General features: G+C 42.8%; 3 protein-coding genes across 3 annotated transcripts; 2 read left to right on the top strand and 1 right to left on the bottom strand.

Moving 5' to 3' along the window:
- Positions 1 to 535: 535 nt before the first annotated feature.
- Positions 536 to 5449, top strand: gpr174 (G protein-coupled receptor 174). Its single transcript, XM_062393504.1, has 3 exons — positions 536 to 851; positions 2852 to 3306; positions 3978 to 5449. Exons 2-3 carry the CDS (start codon positions 3103 to 3105, stop codon positions 4809 to 4811), a joined length of 1038 nt encoding a protein of 345 aa, XP_062249488.1. The 5' UTR covers positions 536 to 851; positions 2852 to 3102; the 3' UTR covers positions 4812 to 5449.
- Positions 5145 to 14584, bottom strand: LOC133958610 (integral membrane protein 2A-like). The gene is made up of 6 exons (XM_062393506.1): positions 14395 to 14584; positions 13863 to 14000; positions 9325 to 9510; positions 9110 to 9220; positions 7723 to 7867; positions 5145 to 6551 (listed from the first exon to the last, which is right to left on the bottom strand). The coding sequence occupies exons 1-6, from the start codon at positions 14464 to 14466 to the stop codon at positions 6457 to 6459; spliced, it is 747 nt and encodes a 248-aa protein (XP_062249490.1). The 5' UTR covers positions 14467 to 14584; the 3' UTR covers positions 5145 to 6456.
- LOC133958609 (uncharacterized) lies at positions 11457 to 13549 on the top strand. Its single transcript, XM_062393505.1, has 2 exons — positions 11457 to 12765; positions 12943 to 13549. Exons 1-2 carry the CDS (start codon positions 11913 to 11915, stop codon positions 13044 to 13046), a joined length of 957 nt encoding a protein of 318 aa, XP_062249489.1. The 5' UTR covers positions 11457 to 11912; the 3' UTR covers positions 13047 to 13549.
- Positions 14585 to 20099: the final 5515 nt, after the last annotated feature.

The raw sequence follows: 20099 nt of genomic DNA, 5'->3' as shown, positions 1-20099 counted from the left end.
TATCTGAGAATGAGGTTTCCTCTGGGTGGTAGCAAATGAAACCAGGTGCCAGCTCATTTCTGCTGTTCTTCCTTTTTGTGATGCAAAGTGATGAAGGCAGTTGGCAGCCGTTCTGCGCAGCTCTGAGAAACCAGTAACTGCCAGGATCTGAGGTCGTCTTTCAAACTGAAAACTCCGCCGCCCTCCACCCACCTCCTGTTGCGTTGGCTGAACCAAGTGTGAGCCAACTTTGAGGCGACCCCCACCTCCACGCAGCCCACCGTAGGAAAGAAGCGGCAGGTGTCTGATTCACCCGACACCAGCCGGTGCCCACTAGCTTTGTGATGTCATACTCCAGCACTGCATAAAATTGTATCTGCCGTTTATCACTGGAAATATCATTTTGTGAAATATGTGGAAGAAAGAAACCATACGAAGAAGAAAAAAGCTACGAAACGTTTCTGTTTATTTAGATTTATCATTACTGGAACATTGCAAGAGCATATCAGAAGAAAAACAAGCGATGATGAGCATAATAGCAGAAGTTCTAGTGTGAAACATTATGGTAAACCACACCCCTACACTCACAGGAAGCCCTGTGTGTGCTCAAACCCCCAGTTCAGCAGGCACAGAGAGAGAGAGAGAGAGAGGGAGATAGAGAGAGCAGCAGATAGAGCCGTTGAGAGAAACCAAGTTTTTATAAACTCAGGAAATCATATCATATGAGAAACAGACAGAAGAAGCTGTGATTAACGAAGAAGGACAGATGATGTGTTAGAGGGGGGAAGAGGGAGGGGATGGAGGGTATGTGTTGCCTGATGCTTCACCGTGCTGCTTTCTGACGCGATGTGGCTTCAAGTTGGAAGACGGAGGTGAGATTCTGTCCATCTTATGAATTCTGTGGGAACAAGAAAAGCAGAGTGAGTGTGAGCTACAGTTTGAGAGGCTGGATGCTTTCAGTGTGGAGTCATGCCTCATGGGGGATCTCATGTGTTTCTCCAACGTGTGGAATGTCTGTAATGTTGAGTGTGTGTGGGTGTGTGACTGTGTGTGTGGGAGAGAAAGAGTGAGAGAGAGAGTGAGAGAGAGAGAGGGAGAAAGAGTGTGTGTGTCTGTGTGTGTGTGTGTTTAAGTGTGTGAGAGAGAGAGTGTGTGTGTGTGTGTGTATGTGTTGTGACAGAGAGAGAGGGAGGGAGAAAGAGTGTATGTGTGAGTGTGTGTCTGTGTGAGAGAGAGAGAGAGTGAATGTGTGAGTATATGTGTTTGTGTGAGACATAAAGAGAGAGAGGGAGAGAGGGAGGGAGAAGAGTATATGTGTGAGTGTCTGTGTGAGAGAGGGAGAGTGTATTTGTGTGTGTGTGTGACAGAGAGAGAAAGAGAGAGACAGAGATTGAGGTAGAGAGAAGGAGAGAGTGTGTGTGTGTCTGTCCTGCTCTCTGTGTGTTAATATAAAGTTACAGTATGTGGTATCTGTGATAGAGGATGATCATGGGCAGGTTGTGGGTGTTGCAGCATCACATGTACAGACCTGGGAGCTGATACATGAGGCCAGATGTAGTGTCTGTATGGAAACACTGCAACGCACCAACAGCCCACAGAGAGATGAGTCACAGCCGATAAAATAATATCTTTCCATCAAGAAGATCTTAGACTTAGGACTTTCACTGCTGAATCCTAAGGCAGAGCTGCGACTCTCCCTGAAACACACATTTCATAACGCTTCAGTCACTGACCCACTGTCCAATGACACCAGCCCCAAGGAGCAAACTAGTCCCTTGAGATCACATGGACAGAAAAACACAGTACATGCTAAAGTGAGCATAATGCGAGAATAATCACTCAAGAGAGTACACCAAGGTCAAAGGTGAATGAGGCTAAGAGTGATGTGGAGGAGTTATGAGATATTTCTTCATACAAACTGGACGAAATCCCCTCTTTACTTATCCAGATTTCCTCTGCTTGTTGATGTGGAAAACACTGACAGAAATAATATTTTTGCTGCTCTACTCTAGTTGATACTTCTTTTGCCTTATCACACATTTATTCCAAGTCATACCATGCAAACACTGTGTAGACCACCATCAGGTAACGCTAACTTTTGTGTATAGTGACCGCATGCAGAATAAGTTTCCAAAGTGTTAAATTCGCGTGAACGACACCTCACATCGGAACATCAACTCAAAAAATCTCCCCATAAAAATGAAAGTAACATAAAAATTTGTCTCATCTGAAGAAATCCAGTGTGTGAATTAAAGAGCAAAACAATGAAAACAAAACAATTCCCTTTGCTCCATGATTAGTTAACACAGTCGGGTTATATACTGAGGAGACACGTGGAACTCACATTGTTAACCACATTCTAATTCTGATTTGCAAACATTGCAAATTGTATAATTAATTTCATGCTGAACTACAGGGGCGAAGCTGAAACATCAACTTCTCTGTGGGTCTGCATTTTTGATCTCAATGCTGCAGCAATAATTTGCATCGTGTACGCGTGTGGTGCAGCATCAAAGGAAATAACTGCCAAATGTGAGTGGGTTTGCATACGTGCTTGCGTTTGTTTGTGCGTCAGTGAGTATTGTTCAGAGTGTTATTATGTGTTGTCTTGTAAAGGTTCTTTATCAGTATCTGATGACTGTCGTGCAATATGCAGTTTTGCATATCCCAGCATGCAGGTGGTCAAATAGGACAGGCATCATAGACCTCAACTTCAACACTAAATTTGTTGATGTGAGATGACAGTCAACATTCGGACAGGCACCGACGGTTCATTTTCACTTTGTGGCTTTTGGACACTGTTGTTTTGCTAGAAATGTCCTTTATTTAACTCTTCTCTTGACTCGTCTTTGAATTTTCTCTCCTCTACCAGGACGCCATTGTCTGAGTGATCTGGACCACCAGTTGATCAGTGCACGACATACAATAAAGTTCAGCTTTGGTAAAAAATACAATTTCTCTGGGACGCTGCAGACAACAGGACAATAGTGGCGACTCCTCCTCGTCACTGTGGACAGCATGGATATTCAAACAAGCCCATCACAAGACTACACACAGCTTTCCTGATACAAGCTCCCTGCTGGTTGACAAGGCAGCTCAACAGAAAACAGCCCTCGGCTTAAGATGGACTTTATTAACCAAAGCTGTAACACCACTGAGGATATGCGCAGGTACCAGCGCAACATATATGCAGTGGTGTACAGTGTGATCCTAGCACCTGGCCTGCTAGGTAACGTGCTGGCGCTCTGGGTGTTCGGTGTCTACATCAGAGAAACCAAAAAGGCTGTGGTGTTCATGATGAACCTGGCTGTGGCCGACCTGCTGCAGGTAAAGAGAACTCCATGTCTTACAGATATTTACTCATCTACAGTCGTTGGCGGTTAGAGGTGAAAATGAGCCTGTCTTGAAATTATATTTCCTTTTTATTTTATTCAACAAGTTTAAATCAGATAATAAAGACAGTACTTGTGACATGTGTATGAGTTTGGACACTTTTCAACTTGTCATACACTCAGAACATTTTCCCACCTGAGTTGGGCAAAGCAACGCCACTTATCATAGTAGCAAAATGCTTAGAAATGTCCCGTCCAATCAGAATGAGCCGGACACTTCTAGGCACTTATCATATTAGCAAAATTTCTAGAAATGTCCCGACCAATCAGAATGAGCCGGACCCTTCTAGGCACTTATCATTACAGCAAAAATGCCTAGAAATGTCCCGACCACTCAGAATGAGCCGTACACTTCCATGCACTTATCATTGAGGCAAAATGCCTAGAAATGTCCCACTCTTATGGTTAGAGATCTGCAATACTAGGGACCTTACCTGCCTCTGACATAGGGTTCCCTGTCCTCTTCCTGAACCTTGACCTATCATCACTCTCCTTGTGTGAACAGTCAGGTAGGACAGGTGCGGGTGTAAGTCCACCTCAGATGGGGTTATAGAGTAAAATCATTTTCACCCTCTACCACAACTTTGCACTTTGTTTTCTCCTCAGGTGCTCTCTCTGCCTCTGCGGATTTACTACTACTTGAACAACACCTGGCCCTTTGGAAATGTCCTCTGTATGATCTGCTTCTATCTCAAGTACGTCAACATGTACGCATCCATCTACTTCTTAGTGTGGGTCAGCGTGCGTCGCTGCCAGCTCATCATGCATCCGTTGAGGTACAGCTCATCCAGGCGGAAGGGGGACATGTGTATCTGTGGCTTTGGCTGGCTGTTCGTCTGTCTGGGCTGTCTGCCGTTTCCTCTGCTGAGGAACCCTGTTGCTGCCCAGTACATCAACTCAAGTGATCAGCTCCTTGCCTCAGCTGCTTTCAACGCCACACCGGTGTGTTTCTCAGAGCTGCCCCTACGGCCCGTCAGTGGTCCAGTAGCCTTGAGTCTCCTGATCCTAGCGGAGATGGTGGGCTTCATCATCCCCCTCATCCTGGTGTTGGCCTGTGCCTGTCTGACTGCGGGCAGCCTTCGGGAGGTGAGAGATGGGGCGATTCCTGACCAAGGAGAGAAGCGGAGGGCGTTGAGGATGGTGCTGAGCTGTGCTGCAGTCTTTTTGGTGTGCTTCGCTCCTTACCATGTGACCATGCCCCTGGATTTCTTGGCCAAAGCCAACGCTCTCAGCAACTGTGCCCTCAGGAACCAGATTCTGCTGTGCCACCCCATCACACTCTGTCTGGCCAGTGTGAACTGCAGCCTGGACCCGATCATGTACTATTTCACCACAGATGAATTCAGGAGGCGACTGAGCAAACCAGAGATTCCGGAGGGCAGGACTGTCAGAAGGAAACTGTCCTGCATCACAGGACAAGAGAAGGCAGAGGACAACTAGACTGCAGTCATATTGAAGGATCAATAAATCTCAACCATAAAACATTGACATTAATCCTGTTCACTCCAGCAAACTATGGCGATATAACTTAACAGGCATACCAGTAAGAGAAAATATGGGAGAAATAACTTTAAATGTGAATTTGTATTTCTATTTATTTTTCAATAAAACGTGTCTGCTTTTTCTAATTTGAATTTTCATCAGTGCAAACATCTCTAACCAAGATACCTGCAAAACCTCTAATACAGCTCTAAGGCTAGTTTGCATAGGATCATAAAAATGTGACTGCGGGCTTTCATTGGATCTATAATAAAAAATCAAACTGCCAAAATGTTCAGTAGGTAAAGAAATGTAACTTTATTCAACAACAAAGTGAAGTTCAGTTCAGTAGCTGTACACAACATTGTTTTTTTGATCTATTCTTCTAGTTTTCAGTTAAAAAGCGGAGACAGAAACAGTTTTACAAGCACACTTCCTGTCCGATTGTCTCTCTGTGCAGACATTGTGTGGGAAACTGACTTTATTTGCCAAAAAAGCCAATTTTTCATACAAGTTTTTTCTTTATGACTTTCAACATCAAACCAACACATTTGTGCAGATAATTGTTACTGTAGTAACATTTTTAAATATATAGTGTTGTTAAAAAAGAGATGCTCAACCTACAATAATCGATTTCTCACTGTCTCAGTAAAGACAATCCCATGATATGGGACATAAGAACTTTTAAATAAAAAATTTCAAACTAGAGTCAAATTTCCCGTTAGCTTATACTTTCATCAACCATCCTTCAAGTTTACTGTCACAGATGAGGTTTATACACAATCACATACACTGTTCATATAGGGTGTTTAACTGTTTACCGTCAGGGTTACATGAAATCATGACACATCAGGGACAGCCGAGGCTTCTGGGTTACTCTCAGAAATATCTACAAAGTGCAGGCTGAGAGCTCGGGGCTTGTGCACCTCTGGTACCATCCATAAGAAAACAATGACAAAGACATGTGCTGAACTGTAGCATACCTCCGCAGGGTGACTTGTGCTGTATCACACTATAACACGTAGTGTATCTCTATAAACCCCAGGAGGAGTGGGCTGACACACAGACACGGCTGAGACAGATAGCTTCCCCTAATATCTAGATAATTCTGCAGAATGACCCTCGTCCGGAGGCGACGAGATGTTGTAACACGTCAGTAACAACGATAAGATTAGTCTGCAGAAAGCAACGGCAACAGAACAAAAAACATAAAAACATAAATGAAACTTAGTTATATTCTTAGTTAGCAGGCTGACGCAGGTTATCAGTACAAGACTAGTTAACACTTGAGTAAAAGGTGTATGACCTATGTAGGTTCAGGGGAGAATAGCAGAGGAGGAGCAGGAGGAGCTGAGGGGGTAAGGCTATAATGCTGTAACTTAAATTCACTTATCACTGTGGTTAAAGCAGGGGAGGCAAAAATTGGATTTAGTGTTTTACACAAAAGTAACTTTCTACTTCTACTCAAAGTTGTACCCTCCTGTTTACACTCCCATCATCTCTCTCTCTCTGGCACTCTGGCTTCTCTCTCTCTGGCACTCTCTTTGTCACTCTCTTTCTTTCTTTCTTTCTTTCTCTCTCTGACGTATACGCTCAGGCTTTCCCATCAGGCCTTGCAGATCCGGGTCTCCGTCACAAACTTGTTCTCAAAGTGGTGGATGGTGAAACAGTCGTCTGCAGAGCGCTTCTGGATACCTCCACCTGACGGACGCAGAGACAAACAAACATTAGGGATGAATAGTCAAGTCGCTGTGTGTTTGGTAAGTTTTTAAACACAAAGGGCATAAAAATCTGCAGCTTCATCACAATATGAAATGATACTGATTCACTGTCGATGTCACAAAATCGGTTTGTCAAGGCAAAGAAGTGTGCACCAGCCTGTAGCGGGGGTCCTAGAAATATTTCACTTTTGCATTAATACATTATATCATTGCAAATTGAATCAATATATTGTTCCAATTGTCTGAATTTCCCTCGGGATTAATAAAGTATCCATCTATCTATCTATCTATCTATCTACCAGATCAATGGTTACACCCCTTTAAAAACACATGGACTGAAATTCATGATTTTATTAGGAACCACAACAGCCACGTGGCCTTGATGTTTGAGTTTGACTTGTCTTCAAATTTGATCAGAACTGCTATTACCGAAAATAGCTCATTTAAGTTTAATTTCATTTTCTGCAATAACTGCAGATCCAATATAAGTGTTGTGGGCTTTGTTAATTTGACGAAAAAAAGGGTCTGTATACAAAGATGGACGACACAACTTACTCCCAATTCACAGAAATGAAGGCCAAATTACCTGAATTCAAACCCTGCCACCTTGTACATTTGAAGCCAATCATGATTCAGTTGTCTTAGTCGTCAATAATGATGCTTCACCCCAGTTTTAATAGCATCAAACAATTAATTAAAACAAAACTGACGGAGAAATGAACACATGAACAAACATACAGGTGATAAGAACAATCTCAAACGGCTGAAACGATTTTTTTGAACATGTACTTTTTAGTTTGGCCCATATCCCATCCACCAACATGGTGGAGGGAGGGTTTGAGACCTATATTGAAGCTAGCCTGTGAAGTACACCTAGGCTTCACTTAGGGAACCAGTCATGTCATCCATCTTTATGGATCTCTCGCTAGATGACACAGACAGTTTGCAACCCTGTAAACAATGGATTTTATTTTGATGTTTTCAATGTCGGCACACAGTCAATCAACTGCCTGTTTCCTCATATATCAAAAATGTTTAAATGCTCTTTAGAACAATATAAATATGCAGTACATGCTGATTATTTTCTAATGAGAACAGAGGTTAAAAAACATGACAGGGTCTGTCCGTTCTGGCTTTGCACTACACTGTACCTGGCAGGCTGGAGCGACGCTGCATCCTGTACGTCTCCTTTCCGTCACACAGCCGGCGGATGTAGAAGCCTAGAGGTTTGATGTCCTCAATACGCTCTGTCACCACCAGGTCCTCGTGCACCAGGTAGCTGCGGTAGGAGCCAGACTGGGACACAAAGAAACGGAGCATGGAGGAATTACAAAAAAATGTTTAAACTACTTTTATAGAAGAAGGAAGAAGAACAGCAGTGGGAAGGAGTGTGACAACTACGAGTGGGAGGGACTCTGTGTAATAAATGAATCATCCTCAAGCTTCTACATTTTCAAACCCATCAGATAGTGAAAGTCACAAGTTGCACAACCATCAACCAATAGCCAACTGCTCTATAACATGACATGGTGGAAATCTCACCATATTTGAAATGACTGCTTTAAAAACTTTCCATCTATCTAAAGTGGAACATTTTTTTCTATAGGAACCTGATAGTGCCCGTGGAAAAACATTTAACTGGGGTAACACAGCACTTTGATTTCACAGGTAAAAATTAATTTCAATACAACTTATTAATGTGAGGAAAATACTTTATTTATGATAAAGATTTGACCATTTATAGCTCTTCTAGCAGCGCGGCTCTAAGGATGCCAGTGTTTTTGGTTTAAGTAATACATCATGAAAACTATTGGATGGATTGCCACAATTTTAGTAACATAACTAATTAATTATCGAAATGTGGATAGCAGACATATGAATAAATACAGTGGATTTATGTGGGCACGCATTATCCTATGACATTGTAGTATACAATCTGTGGGTGGTGGTGTATATCTTAATATCATTAAGTGTATATTAATGTGTAGTTTGAAGTTGCGACACAGCTTTTCTCTTTGATCTAACAAAGGAAACTTGGGTTATGCAAAAAAAAATGCATTCAAGGCCTTTTTCGGTTGAATTTATCAGTTATCTAAAGACAATGAAAAGGGGAACAAAACATGCCAGAATCAATACCTGGTTGTGATCACTAGTCTGATTCACAATGAGTAACTGAAGATCTGGAATAGGCGAAGATGTGTGTGCTGGAATTGTTAACTTGACAAATTGCAGACATGTTGGATATTGCATTAAAAGTTATTGCAAATCCCTGGATATCCCCAGATCATATTTAGTCCTTAATATTGGAGCCTATGCACAAGTTTCAATGAGAGAACCAATTTACTATAGTTGTACTACTATAAACCAAGTTAGCTATCTTTCATAGTGTACTTTTACTGAATGGGTTTTACTTGAATGTGTTTTGCTATTTGGTGTTTTTGGCTGTTTTGAAAGGGGCAATATGAATAAAGTTGTTTTTATTATAATATTACTTTGGCAGCTTCGTCCTCGGAGCACAAGGTGATCACTAGTACTCACCATCAGCTGTGAGAAGAGGTCAATGAGGTCCTGAGGGGGCAGCACCACTGAGGTGTTCAGAGGGATCACAAAGCAGGTCCGCAGAGTCAGGTCCAGATAGGCTGTCAGCTTCTACTCAGACACACAGAGGGAATTTAAACCATCTACCAAGCTGGTTGATTCATCTGAAATACTGTGTGTGGGGTTGTCCGTGTGGTTCTTATCCTCGTCCTCACCCTGTTGAAGTCGTGGAGGATGTATGCAGGGTCTCCAGATCTGAAGCGGGGAGGGGGGACGCTGATGACGGCCATGTTGTCAGAGATTTCCACCTCCTCCTCGACCCGGGGCAGGTAGTAGGGCTGGTTCTCTTCTCTAGGTCCACCGGACACGTCATTGAACTGCATGGCGCCGTGATATAACCTCTAACGGAGACAAATTAATAAACCAATCAAAGCCTAATCCCCATCAAAGTGTTATTTAGTTATTCAATTTATAAATGTATGTCTTTTAATGCTCACACTTTCCTCAATGTAGCATCACACACTTGTTATAACGTCCCAATTTAACACAAATACACAGATCTAAACAACCAGAGGGTTCTCTGCCACGTCTGCCTGTTTGTACAGCCAGTGTCTCAGGTTTAACAAACAACAGCAGCCTTACTTCGAAAGAATAACATACTTTAGCAACTTTTGGCTGCCAGGGGGCGCCAAAGCACATGCTAAATTTGGTTTTGGCCTGTTAAAGTGGAGTTAGGGCAGGAGTGGCAACAGTTTTTTGAGTTGGTCTAATAAAGCTTAGAGCTGAGAACAGGATTATCAGACACAAGAGGTTGGATAATAGACTCAAAACTGAATTTGTTTGCAAAGTTCTTTAATATATTTGTTTGTGATTGTGTATATTTTGCAAGAATGCACGTAAATATTATTTTATGACCAAATTTGTCTATTAACAATTTTACAGTTTACATGAGGGGGAAAAATGTGCTTTTGGGAAACTGTTGCTTTAATTTAACAACAACATTATGAATTTAGGAAGACGAAAGTAAGAAGCTTGTAAAATGTTAAATATCAGAATAAATAAAGAAGATTACTCTCCTACACAACGTTGAATTCCATTGAAACTAAAAAGGTGTTTAAACATTGTATGAATAGTTTAATGAGATGCTTTAGAACTTGCTTCATTTTGAATAAGAGGAAAATCCCTGTGGCCACAGTGGAGCTACTCTCACTGAGGGACCCTCCCCACTGACAACACAGCAGAATTCAAATAGGTGAAGTCTGCACTTTCCCATGAAGACTGAAGCAGGCGAGAGTCAGCACTCTGGTTTCCCACCAAGGCCTCAGCGTCTCCTCAGCAGTCACAATAATTCTACCCAAACCCAAATAACACTTCCCCCACGCTCCTACTGCCCTTGTCTCTAGTCAACGCACCAACAACCTTCTAAAGAATATGTTTTTGGCATTTTCTCTTTATTACACAGCAACAGTGTATAAAACATGTATAAAACATGAACGTATCTCAAGTCATCTGATGCTGGCTGAACTTAGGGCTGAGTGATATGGCCAACAATCATTTTTCAAGATGGAGATTTTCATACTAGTAATTATCTATAAATGTTTCTAAGTGTAAAGACTTTTTGCTTCAGAATGAAGAATGTGGTGTTAAATCCTTCTTCTTCTACAGACTCGATAAACAAACTTATTAGTATACAAATAATTCTGTGTTATCATACCTCCTCATTGTGTTTGCACCGTAATGTATGGATATATAGCTCTGGAAAAAACACTAAGAGACCCCAGCAAGATTACCAGTTTCTTTGGTTTTTCTTTTTAAAGCCATGTGTTAAAACTACAAACTACTGACAACATTTCTCCAAAATTCAACTGATACTGGAATGAAATGTCTGCAAAATGTAAAGATGCAGATATAAGACAAATCTGGGGTGCTGCATATTGACTGATCTATTGTTATATAGCTATTGATAATAAATAATATTGTGATAATTATTGTAATTCTTGTTTTGCCCAGTCCTTGCTTAAGTGCAGATTAAAACATGCAAGACATTATGCAATTTCAATAAAACATTTTTGATTGTGTCATCAGTATTTTGCATCACATGCATTCACTTTAGCAAATGAGGTGTGGCAGTTTGACAAAGTTCATACGGGACAAATAAAAACAAAAAATAGTTATTTCATGTTTTCCTAAGGCATCTTTAACAATAAAATAACATAGAAACCCCTATTAATGACTTTAATGATATAACTAGAAACAGTAAGATTAAAACATTTGCACAAACACACATTTTTGCACAGCTATCCTTACTAGGAATTTGCATTTACTTCATAAACTGCATAAACCCACCCTAGACCCAAAGGTTTTAGCCAATTACAGACCAATATCTAACCTCCCCTTCATTTCTAAAATCTTAGAAAAAGTGGTAGCCAATCAGCTGTGTGAGTTTCTCCAGGAAAATAATATATATGAAGACTTTCAATCGGGGTTTAGAGCCAATCCCAGTACAGAGACAGCCTTGGCAAAAGTCACTAATGACCTTTTAATAGCCTCAGATCAGGGACTTGTGTCTGTCCTCGTTCTGTTAGATCTCAGTGCAGCATTCGACACAATTGACCATCAAATTTTATTACAAAGACTAAAACAGTTAATTAACATTAATGGAACCGCCCTTAACTGGTTTAAATCGTATTTTTCTGATCGCTCCCAATTTGTGCAAATTAATGATGAGTCATCTGTGCGCACCAAAGTTAATCATGGTGTTCCACAGGGCTCTGTGCTCGGCCCAATTTTATTCTGATTATATATGCTTCCACTAGGAAACATTATCAGGACACACTCGGTAAATTTCCACTGCTATGCGGATGACACCCAGTTATATTTGTCAATAAAACCTGAACAAAGTAATCAATTAACTAAACTTCAAACATGTCTCAAGGACATAAAAACCTGGATGACCCGCAATTTTCTCTTATTAAACTCAGACAAAACAGAGGTTATAATACTTGGCCCCAAACACCTTAGAGATGCATTATCTAATGATATAGCTGCGCTAGACGACATTGCCCTTGCTTCCAATGAAACAGTCAGGAACTTGGGAGTGATCTTCGATCCTGATTTATCCTTTAATAGTCACTTAAAACAAATTTCTAGGACCGCTTTTTTCCACTTGCGTAATATTTCAAAAATTAGACATGTCCTTTCACAAAAAGATGCAGAAAAACTAGTCCACGCCTTTGTTAAATCGAGACTGGACTATTGTAATTCATTATTATCAGGCTCCAGCAGGAAGTCGTTAAAGACTCTACAGCTTGTCCAAAATGCCGCAGCACGTGTCCTGACGAGAACAAAGAGAAGAGAGCACATTTCTCCAATATTAGCATCGCTACACTGGCTTCCAGTTAAATCTAGAATAGAATTTAAAATTCTCCTCCTCACCTTCAAGGCCCTTAATAATATAGCGCCTTTATACCTTAAAGAGCTGTTAATACCTTATAAACCCACTAGAGCACTCCGCTCCCAGAATTCAAGCCTACTTGTCGTCCCTAAATTCTCTAAAAGTAGAGTAGGAGCCAGAGCTTTTAGCCATCAAGCCCCTCGGCTGTGGAATAATCTACCACTTTCAGTTCGGGAGGCAGTCACCATCTGTTCGTTTAAAAGTAGGCTCAAAACCTTCCTTTTTGATAAAGCTTATAGTTAGAGCTAATTAGTGCGCCAGAACGTTACTTGTTCTATTTTATGACACATGACACACGGAGCTTCTCTTTCCAGCTTCTCCTTCCTCTTCTCCATCCCTATCCCCCTTCCCCGGAATCCCTCTGCTTTATCACCCGCAGATCCAGGGCCTCTGTGGCCGCACCATGGATTACGGTTTGTGGATCGCGCACCGGGGGTCGCGGTGTTGGATCCAGTGTGGCGGATTCTGAGTCATGTGGGCTGATCGTGGTGCTGGTGGCGGACCCTGTGTCGCGTTGGCATTGGGCACGGGCGGTGGACCAGGACCGCGGTGGTGGCTTGTGATGGGTCCTCCTGGTGGGCGGCGATGGACGGTGACTGAGGACTGGAGTGGCGTCTGGTCTGGATGGTGGATCGTGGTCTAGATGGTTGCTGAGCATGGACTGTGCTTGCAGCGGGACTGCTTGGCATGTCATGTTGGGGTTGTCCTTCGGGATGTCTACCCTCATCAATGCTGCTAGAGACTTTGATTATTGATGATGTTGTCCTGCACGTGGCATCTATTGCACTTCTGTCCGTCCTGGGAGAGGGATCCCTCACATGTGGCTCTCTCTGAGGTTTCTACATATTTTTACCCTGTTAAAAGTTTTTTTTGTAGTTTTTCCTTACTCTTGCTGAGGGTTAAGGACAGAGGATGTCACACCCTGTTAAAGCCCTATGAGATGAATTGTAATTTGTGAATATGGGCTATACAAATAAAATTTGATTGATTGACTTCCATCAACCCTAACCCCATTCATTATGGACATCCCTAACACAACCAATTTATACCTACCCTTAACCTAACTACAATACAAACACACCCACCTAACCACAACACAAACACACCCACATAACCACAACACAAACACATAACCTAAATCTAACCCTAATACCTAGTCTTAACCCCAACAGTCCATTAGAGGGGGGGTCACAAAGTGAGGACCTCACTTTCCCAAAATGTCCCCACTTCGTTGTAGACTCAAACTGGTCCTCACAAAGAAGCTGTACAAGAACACAACAGAAACACACACACACATACCTTTGGAGTAAAGTATCGATAGAGGCAAGCCCCCCCCACGATGAGCCCGCTGAGGATGAAGGCGATGCCCAGCAGAGTGAGCAGACAGCGACCTGTGGAGCCCGCGTTGCCCACAGGAGCAGAGGCCAGCTCAGGGTCCTGCACACACACAGGCACACACACACATATAAACACAGACAGAATATAATATTGCATACACTAATTATTATTTAGAATGAATGTAATGTAATGTAATGAATATGATCCTCAGCAACATAATCCAGCTGCTGTGGGGCCTCTGCAGAACAGCTGTGCAGGAGATGGGCGGTGCTGCGTCAGGTTCAAAACATTTGGAGGAAAATAAAACCCCAGCGACGATGTAAATATCATATGTGCAACATGCACGATCCCACAAACAGACCCTGTGAGAACATGCATGAGCAAAGTCGCAGCTAAGTGCTCAGTGCGGGCCGGGGCAGGCCTGGCTAACACCAGCCTGAAAGGGCGAGAAGCGGACACCGGGGCTCCAGACTCTGAAAGCCCGTTAACTCACCTTATCTGCGGCTGGCGCCTCTTTACCCAGCGCCTTCTGCGCCAGGGCCGAGTTAAAGGCAATCTTCACCATGCTGGAGGTGGAGGAGGACGTGGGTTTCTTGTGGCAGAGAAGCGGAGTGCAGCGGTGGGATGTCGGTGCTTCTCGGCAGATCCGCGATGTGACGCACTTTGCAGCCTCGGCTTTATCCAGCGCTTCCGGTGCACGCAGGGGGATTAAAAATGTCGCCCAGGACGGAAGCTGCACAATGTGCTTTGAACTCAAGAGATACAGTCCTGCTTTTGTTTGATTGATATGATTTTATTTGATTTATTTTTATTTGATTATCGCTGTTGCTCTAACTATGGCCGTTAAAATAATTTATTCTCTTACCACAACAATCTCCTAAGGGTAAATCCTGTCTGTTTGGAGCCATCTAGTGGCGGCAGGTGGCAACTACCCACATCTGACATGATGAAAACACTTCCTATTGCACTGTTCTATTCTGAACAGCTCATGAGAAAAATATAATTCACTCACGCACTGACTCAACTGTAATGTCGTGAAAATACTTGGAGTATGTTTATATATATATCAGTCAATTCATCTGAGTGAATATTCCACTAAACTGACTGTAAATACATTCCCTCCTACAGGCTGCCAGTGTGTCTGCCCACTCTCTTACACACACACACACACACACACACACACACAGCACCGTGTGGAAACACAGGACGGTGCCAAGGCAATACAGCCAGTCTGACACATATCCTCCCTCCCTCCATCCATCTCTCTCCCTCTCCCTCTCTCTGGTCTGTGGTGGTCCTCTGCTTCCTCTGCTTTCACTCTCCCGACTCAGGCTTGTACATAAGTGTAAATAAACACTTGTGCAGCACCGGCTCTCTAATTCCACGCAACTCCATGGGCATCCCTCCAGCCCTCTGCACTGCAACTGTACCATATTGCATCTGCAGTCTCACACAAACATACACACACAAACTCTGCCAGGCTATGATATTTCCTCTGTTAAACAGACAGATTGGACCGGTAATCACCACTGAAAGGTACATAAACAGAGCAGCTGATTTCTGCAGCTCACTCCCCCTCTCCCCCCCAAACACTGACTCTCCCTGAAAATCCTAAGTGGTCCTGAAGGCTTGTTTATGGGCTCGTCTTACGCTGCGTTTGATCTGAGAGCTTGCCCACACATGCACGCGTGGACACACACAAACACATACACACACACACACACACACACATGCACATTCTGCAAGAGAAAGGGAGAACCAGCATCACCAGTAATAGCTGAGATGATAAACAAAAGACTTACATTTTAATCCTGAGGGCTTCTCAGCATCACACACAACAAAAGATGGGTGTGTGTGGGGGGGGGGAGACTTGGTATTTTTGGGGGAAGAAATGCCGAGGCAGGTGGGGGTAAAATGGGGTGATTCAGGGGAGGGAGTAAAGTGATGACTGGGAAAAAACACTGAGAGGGAGTTACTGGGAGAGACAGAGCAATCTGCAGCGTCTGATGCTTGGGTGAGTTTTCCGAGGAGCTGATTAACGGCGGATTAAACTCGCCGTCTATCCAGTTTACATCTCAAACTTTCGAACACGCCTGTGAGGTAGAGTTTCTGTGCCTCTCAAGACTGAATGCAGCAAAACACACACAAATGGACACCCGTGTTATTGTGCACAGGCACGCAGAGGTAGCAGGCGTCATAATGGTGGATGGCAGGCATGTAGAATGAGGAGTCTGGATGCCAATGTTTCCCTGTGGTCTGCAGCAAACGTTCCAATAAAAGCCATTAAAAATGCATAGGCTTACACACATGCACATGAATACACAAACACACACTCCTGCCCCGCAATGTCAGCAAACTGTGAAAGTCTGCAGGGGCACAGTTGGCTTAGTAAAGTGTGAGAAAAAGAAGCTCACATGCATGACATCACCCACTTGCTGGCCAACAACTATGAAGACACACACACACACACCCCTCATAGAATTGTCATCGATTTCAATACCAGACATGTGAAGCCGCAAGTGACAAATGACTTTGTCCCTTTTGCTGCTCCAAAGCCATGCATAGAGTGTACACACACACACACACACACACACACAAACACACACACACAGAGAACCCCAAACTGCTATGGTAATAGCTGGCCGCAGAGCTGCGCTGAACCATAAAGTTAGACAGTGCTCAGTGCCTCATAACGTCACTGACATGTCTTGTGGACCCACCATAATCACCATGTGCCTCGAGTGGGAGAACACTTAGTGGTCAAAGAATGAGAGAAAAAAGAGAACGAGAGAGCGGGAGATGGAGAAACAAAAGAGCGGATCATGGGGGTCGACATGTGGCGGAGAGAAGTGATGCTGCTTCAAAGCCTCCTTCCACATCAGTGTGCATCACACTCTCAGGATCCTCGCCCGGCCCCACACACACACTCCTGGCAGTCGCAGATGGCTTTGAGACAAGGGTGACAAATGAGTCTTTCCTGCGAGTATCAGCTTCTAAAGCTACCTTCGCTCTCCCATAGCACTGCCTGTCTGCCTGTCTGCCTCTCTGCCTGTCTTGTGCTCCTCATCCTCTCTGCTTGGCTCCCCTCAGGGAAATGTGATAATTTCTTGCTGAGCTCTGGTGGGACTTGGGAGGTTGGAGGGAGTGATGGGTGGTGGGGTACTGTTAGAATAAAGAACAGGATGAAGTTGCACCAGTTTGGGCGGAAATGCCCTTCTGAAAGTCTTCATAACCAACTGGATAGTTTCCAGCCAGCCTGTGTGTATTTTGCATCCGTAAGACTGTAAATAAAGAGGAACACTGCGTCGCCACTTCCTCCCTGTGTCCAGAAATGAAGCTAGAATCACGAGTCAGTCTCAGCCGTCAATCATTATCACATTACAGCCTGTTTCCAGTGTGATAAGAGCTACCTGCAATGACAGAAACAATCTTTGAGAAAATGTCATTCAACATGTTGACTATTTAGTTTGGTCCAAGTCCCACCAATTAACATGGAGGAGGCTCTGTTTTTGACCTGTGCTGCAGCTAACCACCAATTATAGAAATAGGGGGAAACATCATGATTGACAACGGAGACTGACTCAGGATTGGTTGAGCATGTGTATCGACAGGACCTTGCTTCCGAGGCTCCATCCCCTAATCAGCAGAGACTGTCTCCTAATGTGCAAGGTGCCAGATTTCATATGTGGGATAATTTAGGATAATGGGAGGAAGTGTAGACACATTTGTCATTGTTCTATGCGGTTAGGTTTAGGGAATGTGATTGTACCATATAGTCTCATCCCACTGCACATACCAAATCTCATCTGTGGAGCTATTTGTACTCTGACAGAATGGTCGAGCGAATCTGTAGCTGGGACCTTACTACTAGAGCTTCATCCCACCAATCACTTTATACTGGCCCGACTCTGGCACCGAATGTGCAAGATGGCAATGTTTAGATATTTGCACTTAATTTCTGGAAAGTTGGAGGAAAGAGATATTCTTTAGAGATATTAGCAGTATAGAGTTTGTTTGTTCGGTGCGGTTTGGACTTTAATGATGTACGAAAGTAATAATTAAAAAATACAAATATAAAATTCTATCTAGGTTAAGTGTGAACAAAGTACAATAACAAGATAATCTTGATTACGTACATTTTTTTAAATGTCTTCTCTCATGTGTCCCACACAGAAAGTGAAATTGAGCACCCTCAGTTGCTCCCACCAAATCGTTTACACAAAATAAAATGTGATGTAACACACTAAACGATACCTTTTGTATTACTGTATTTATATGGAATTTGTTTTATTTATCTGAGCTTATGACCCACTGTTGCTGCCTATCTGTCCATTACATCTCTCTGTCTGATGCAAGAGGTGATGAAAAGAGTCTGTGGAATGAAAGGATGTTTGAAGCACAGGAGTGAAAGAGAGGACAGACGGTACGACTGGAAGGAGGAGAGAGGTGGGTCACACATGTATGTGATGAAGGACGACTCAAGGTAAGCAACTGGCACAGGTAGAAAAAAAAAGGGTAGGAATCAGATAGGAGGAAAAAAGGATGAAAGGGTACAGGGAAGGACAGAGGGATGGAAATGGACGGATGTCTGTTATGTTCCTGAGGGTTAAACTCTGGGGAAATTACCTCATCATCCTGAGACTGTTTCACAGCACTGCAGCCATGTTGACTTTACACACACACACACACCCTCTTCTGAATTGTAGCCAATAGCATCATAGCCTGGTCGAATCACTTCCAGATTCACTGACGTTACCTCGGTCAGGTTCACAGGAGGAGCAGAAACACACACACACACACCTACACGCACACATACACACACGCACACACACAATGAGCACCTTTCCACTGGGGGATGATGGACTGGTCTGTATTTTTCATGACACAGAGGTTGTTTCAAGGCTTTATAGCTCATAAACAGTGTATTGGACTGTTCAGTGGGTGCAGCAAAGGACTGACAGACTGAAGCTCTTATGGCTGCACTCGTCCCTGGACTCTAAAATGGCCGTGATGAGGTGTTAGCGGTCTGAAGAGGTCAGAGGAAGAAGCTGTCGTCAGACCATGGGTTTATATCACTGAGGGGAAAATGAAAATAGTATTGGTTGCTGATTACCATTATTAAAGAAATACACAAAAATGCTTTACATATGATATTTCAGAGACATAGATACACTTTATAAAATCTCAAAAATTTAATCCTGATTGAAAATGTTATATATATTATATTTTTTTCAAAAAAAAATGTATTTTCCAATCATTGATTATTAATTTTTGTGTTTATTTGTTTCAATCCCTTTTAAATTTTATATTAATTGTTGTTATTTCGTTCCTTTTTTGTAATTGCATTTTTTTCTTATTTTCTCTCTGTCTGCTTTATTTTCATTTTAATCTTTATATAGGGTTTTTTTTTCATGCTTTTCTGTTGTGTTGCTTTGTTGAATTTAATGTAATTTAACATTAATATTACTACTGCTGCTACAACTTAAGAATAATCTCAACTGAGATCTGTAGTCAGTCAAAGAAAAACCTGTAGAAAATGGGTTTGATTGGAAGTGTATGGCCACTGTGAATGTGTGGTCGTTTGTAAGGCTTGATTTCGTACAACCCATCATAACTAACAGCATCATTGTGTTAAGGTATCGTAATTCTCTCTCTCTTTCTCTCACTGTCCCTTGCTGTGTGTGTTTGTGTGTGTGTATGTGTGTGTGTGTGTGTGTTTGTGTGTGGAGAGGAGGGGTGGGAGGATATAAGAGTAAGCTGCTTAAATTGATGACATCCCCAACACCACCCGTGTTTCTTACCATGTCAAAGTTCACCATGCTAGAAAGAAGATGAATGTGATGTGATATACTCAGGATGAAAGTGATAGCCTGTGTGTGTGTGTGTATGTGTGTGTGTGTGTGTGTGTGTGTGCGTGTGTGTGTGTCTGATTGTCTGGAAGGCCTTTCCTGCGCTTCAGAAGTCTAAAGCCCTGGTCAGGATGTAGTTATGGAGCGCTAATTTGAGAGCTGTCTGATTGCGGGCTCTCTGTGGGCCCCTACCAAACACATGCACATGCAGACAGACACACACAGACACACACACACTTTATCAGTCATTAATCTATCAGGTGTCATTAAAAGAGGAGGATGGGCTGATTGGAACCAGAGGGAGACAGAATGATGTCACACAAACACACTTTACTGCCAGAGTGCTCAT

The sequence above is a fragment of the Platichthys flesus genome, chromosome 8 (genome assembly GCF_949316205.1).
Source record: "Platichthys flesus chromosome 8, fPlaFle2.1, whole genome shotgun sequence".
NCBI lineage: Eukaryota > Metazoa > Chordata > Actinopteri > Pleuronectiformes > Pleuronectidae > Platichthys > Platichthys flesus.
This window is presented reverse-complemented; position numbering and strand designations above follow the sequence as displayed.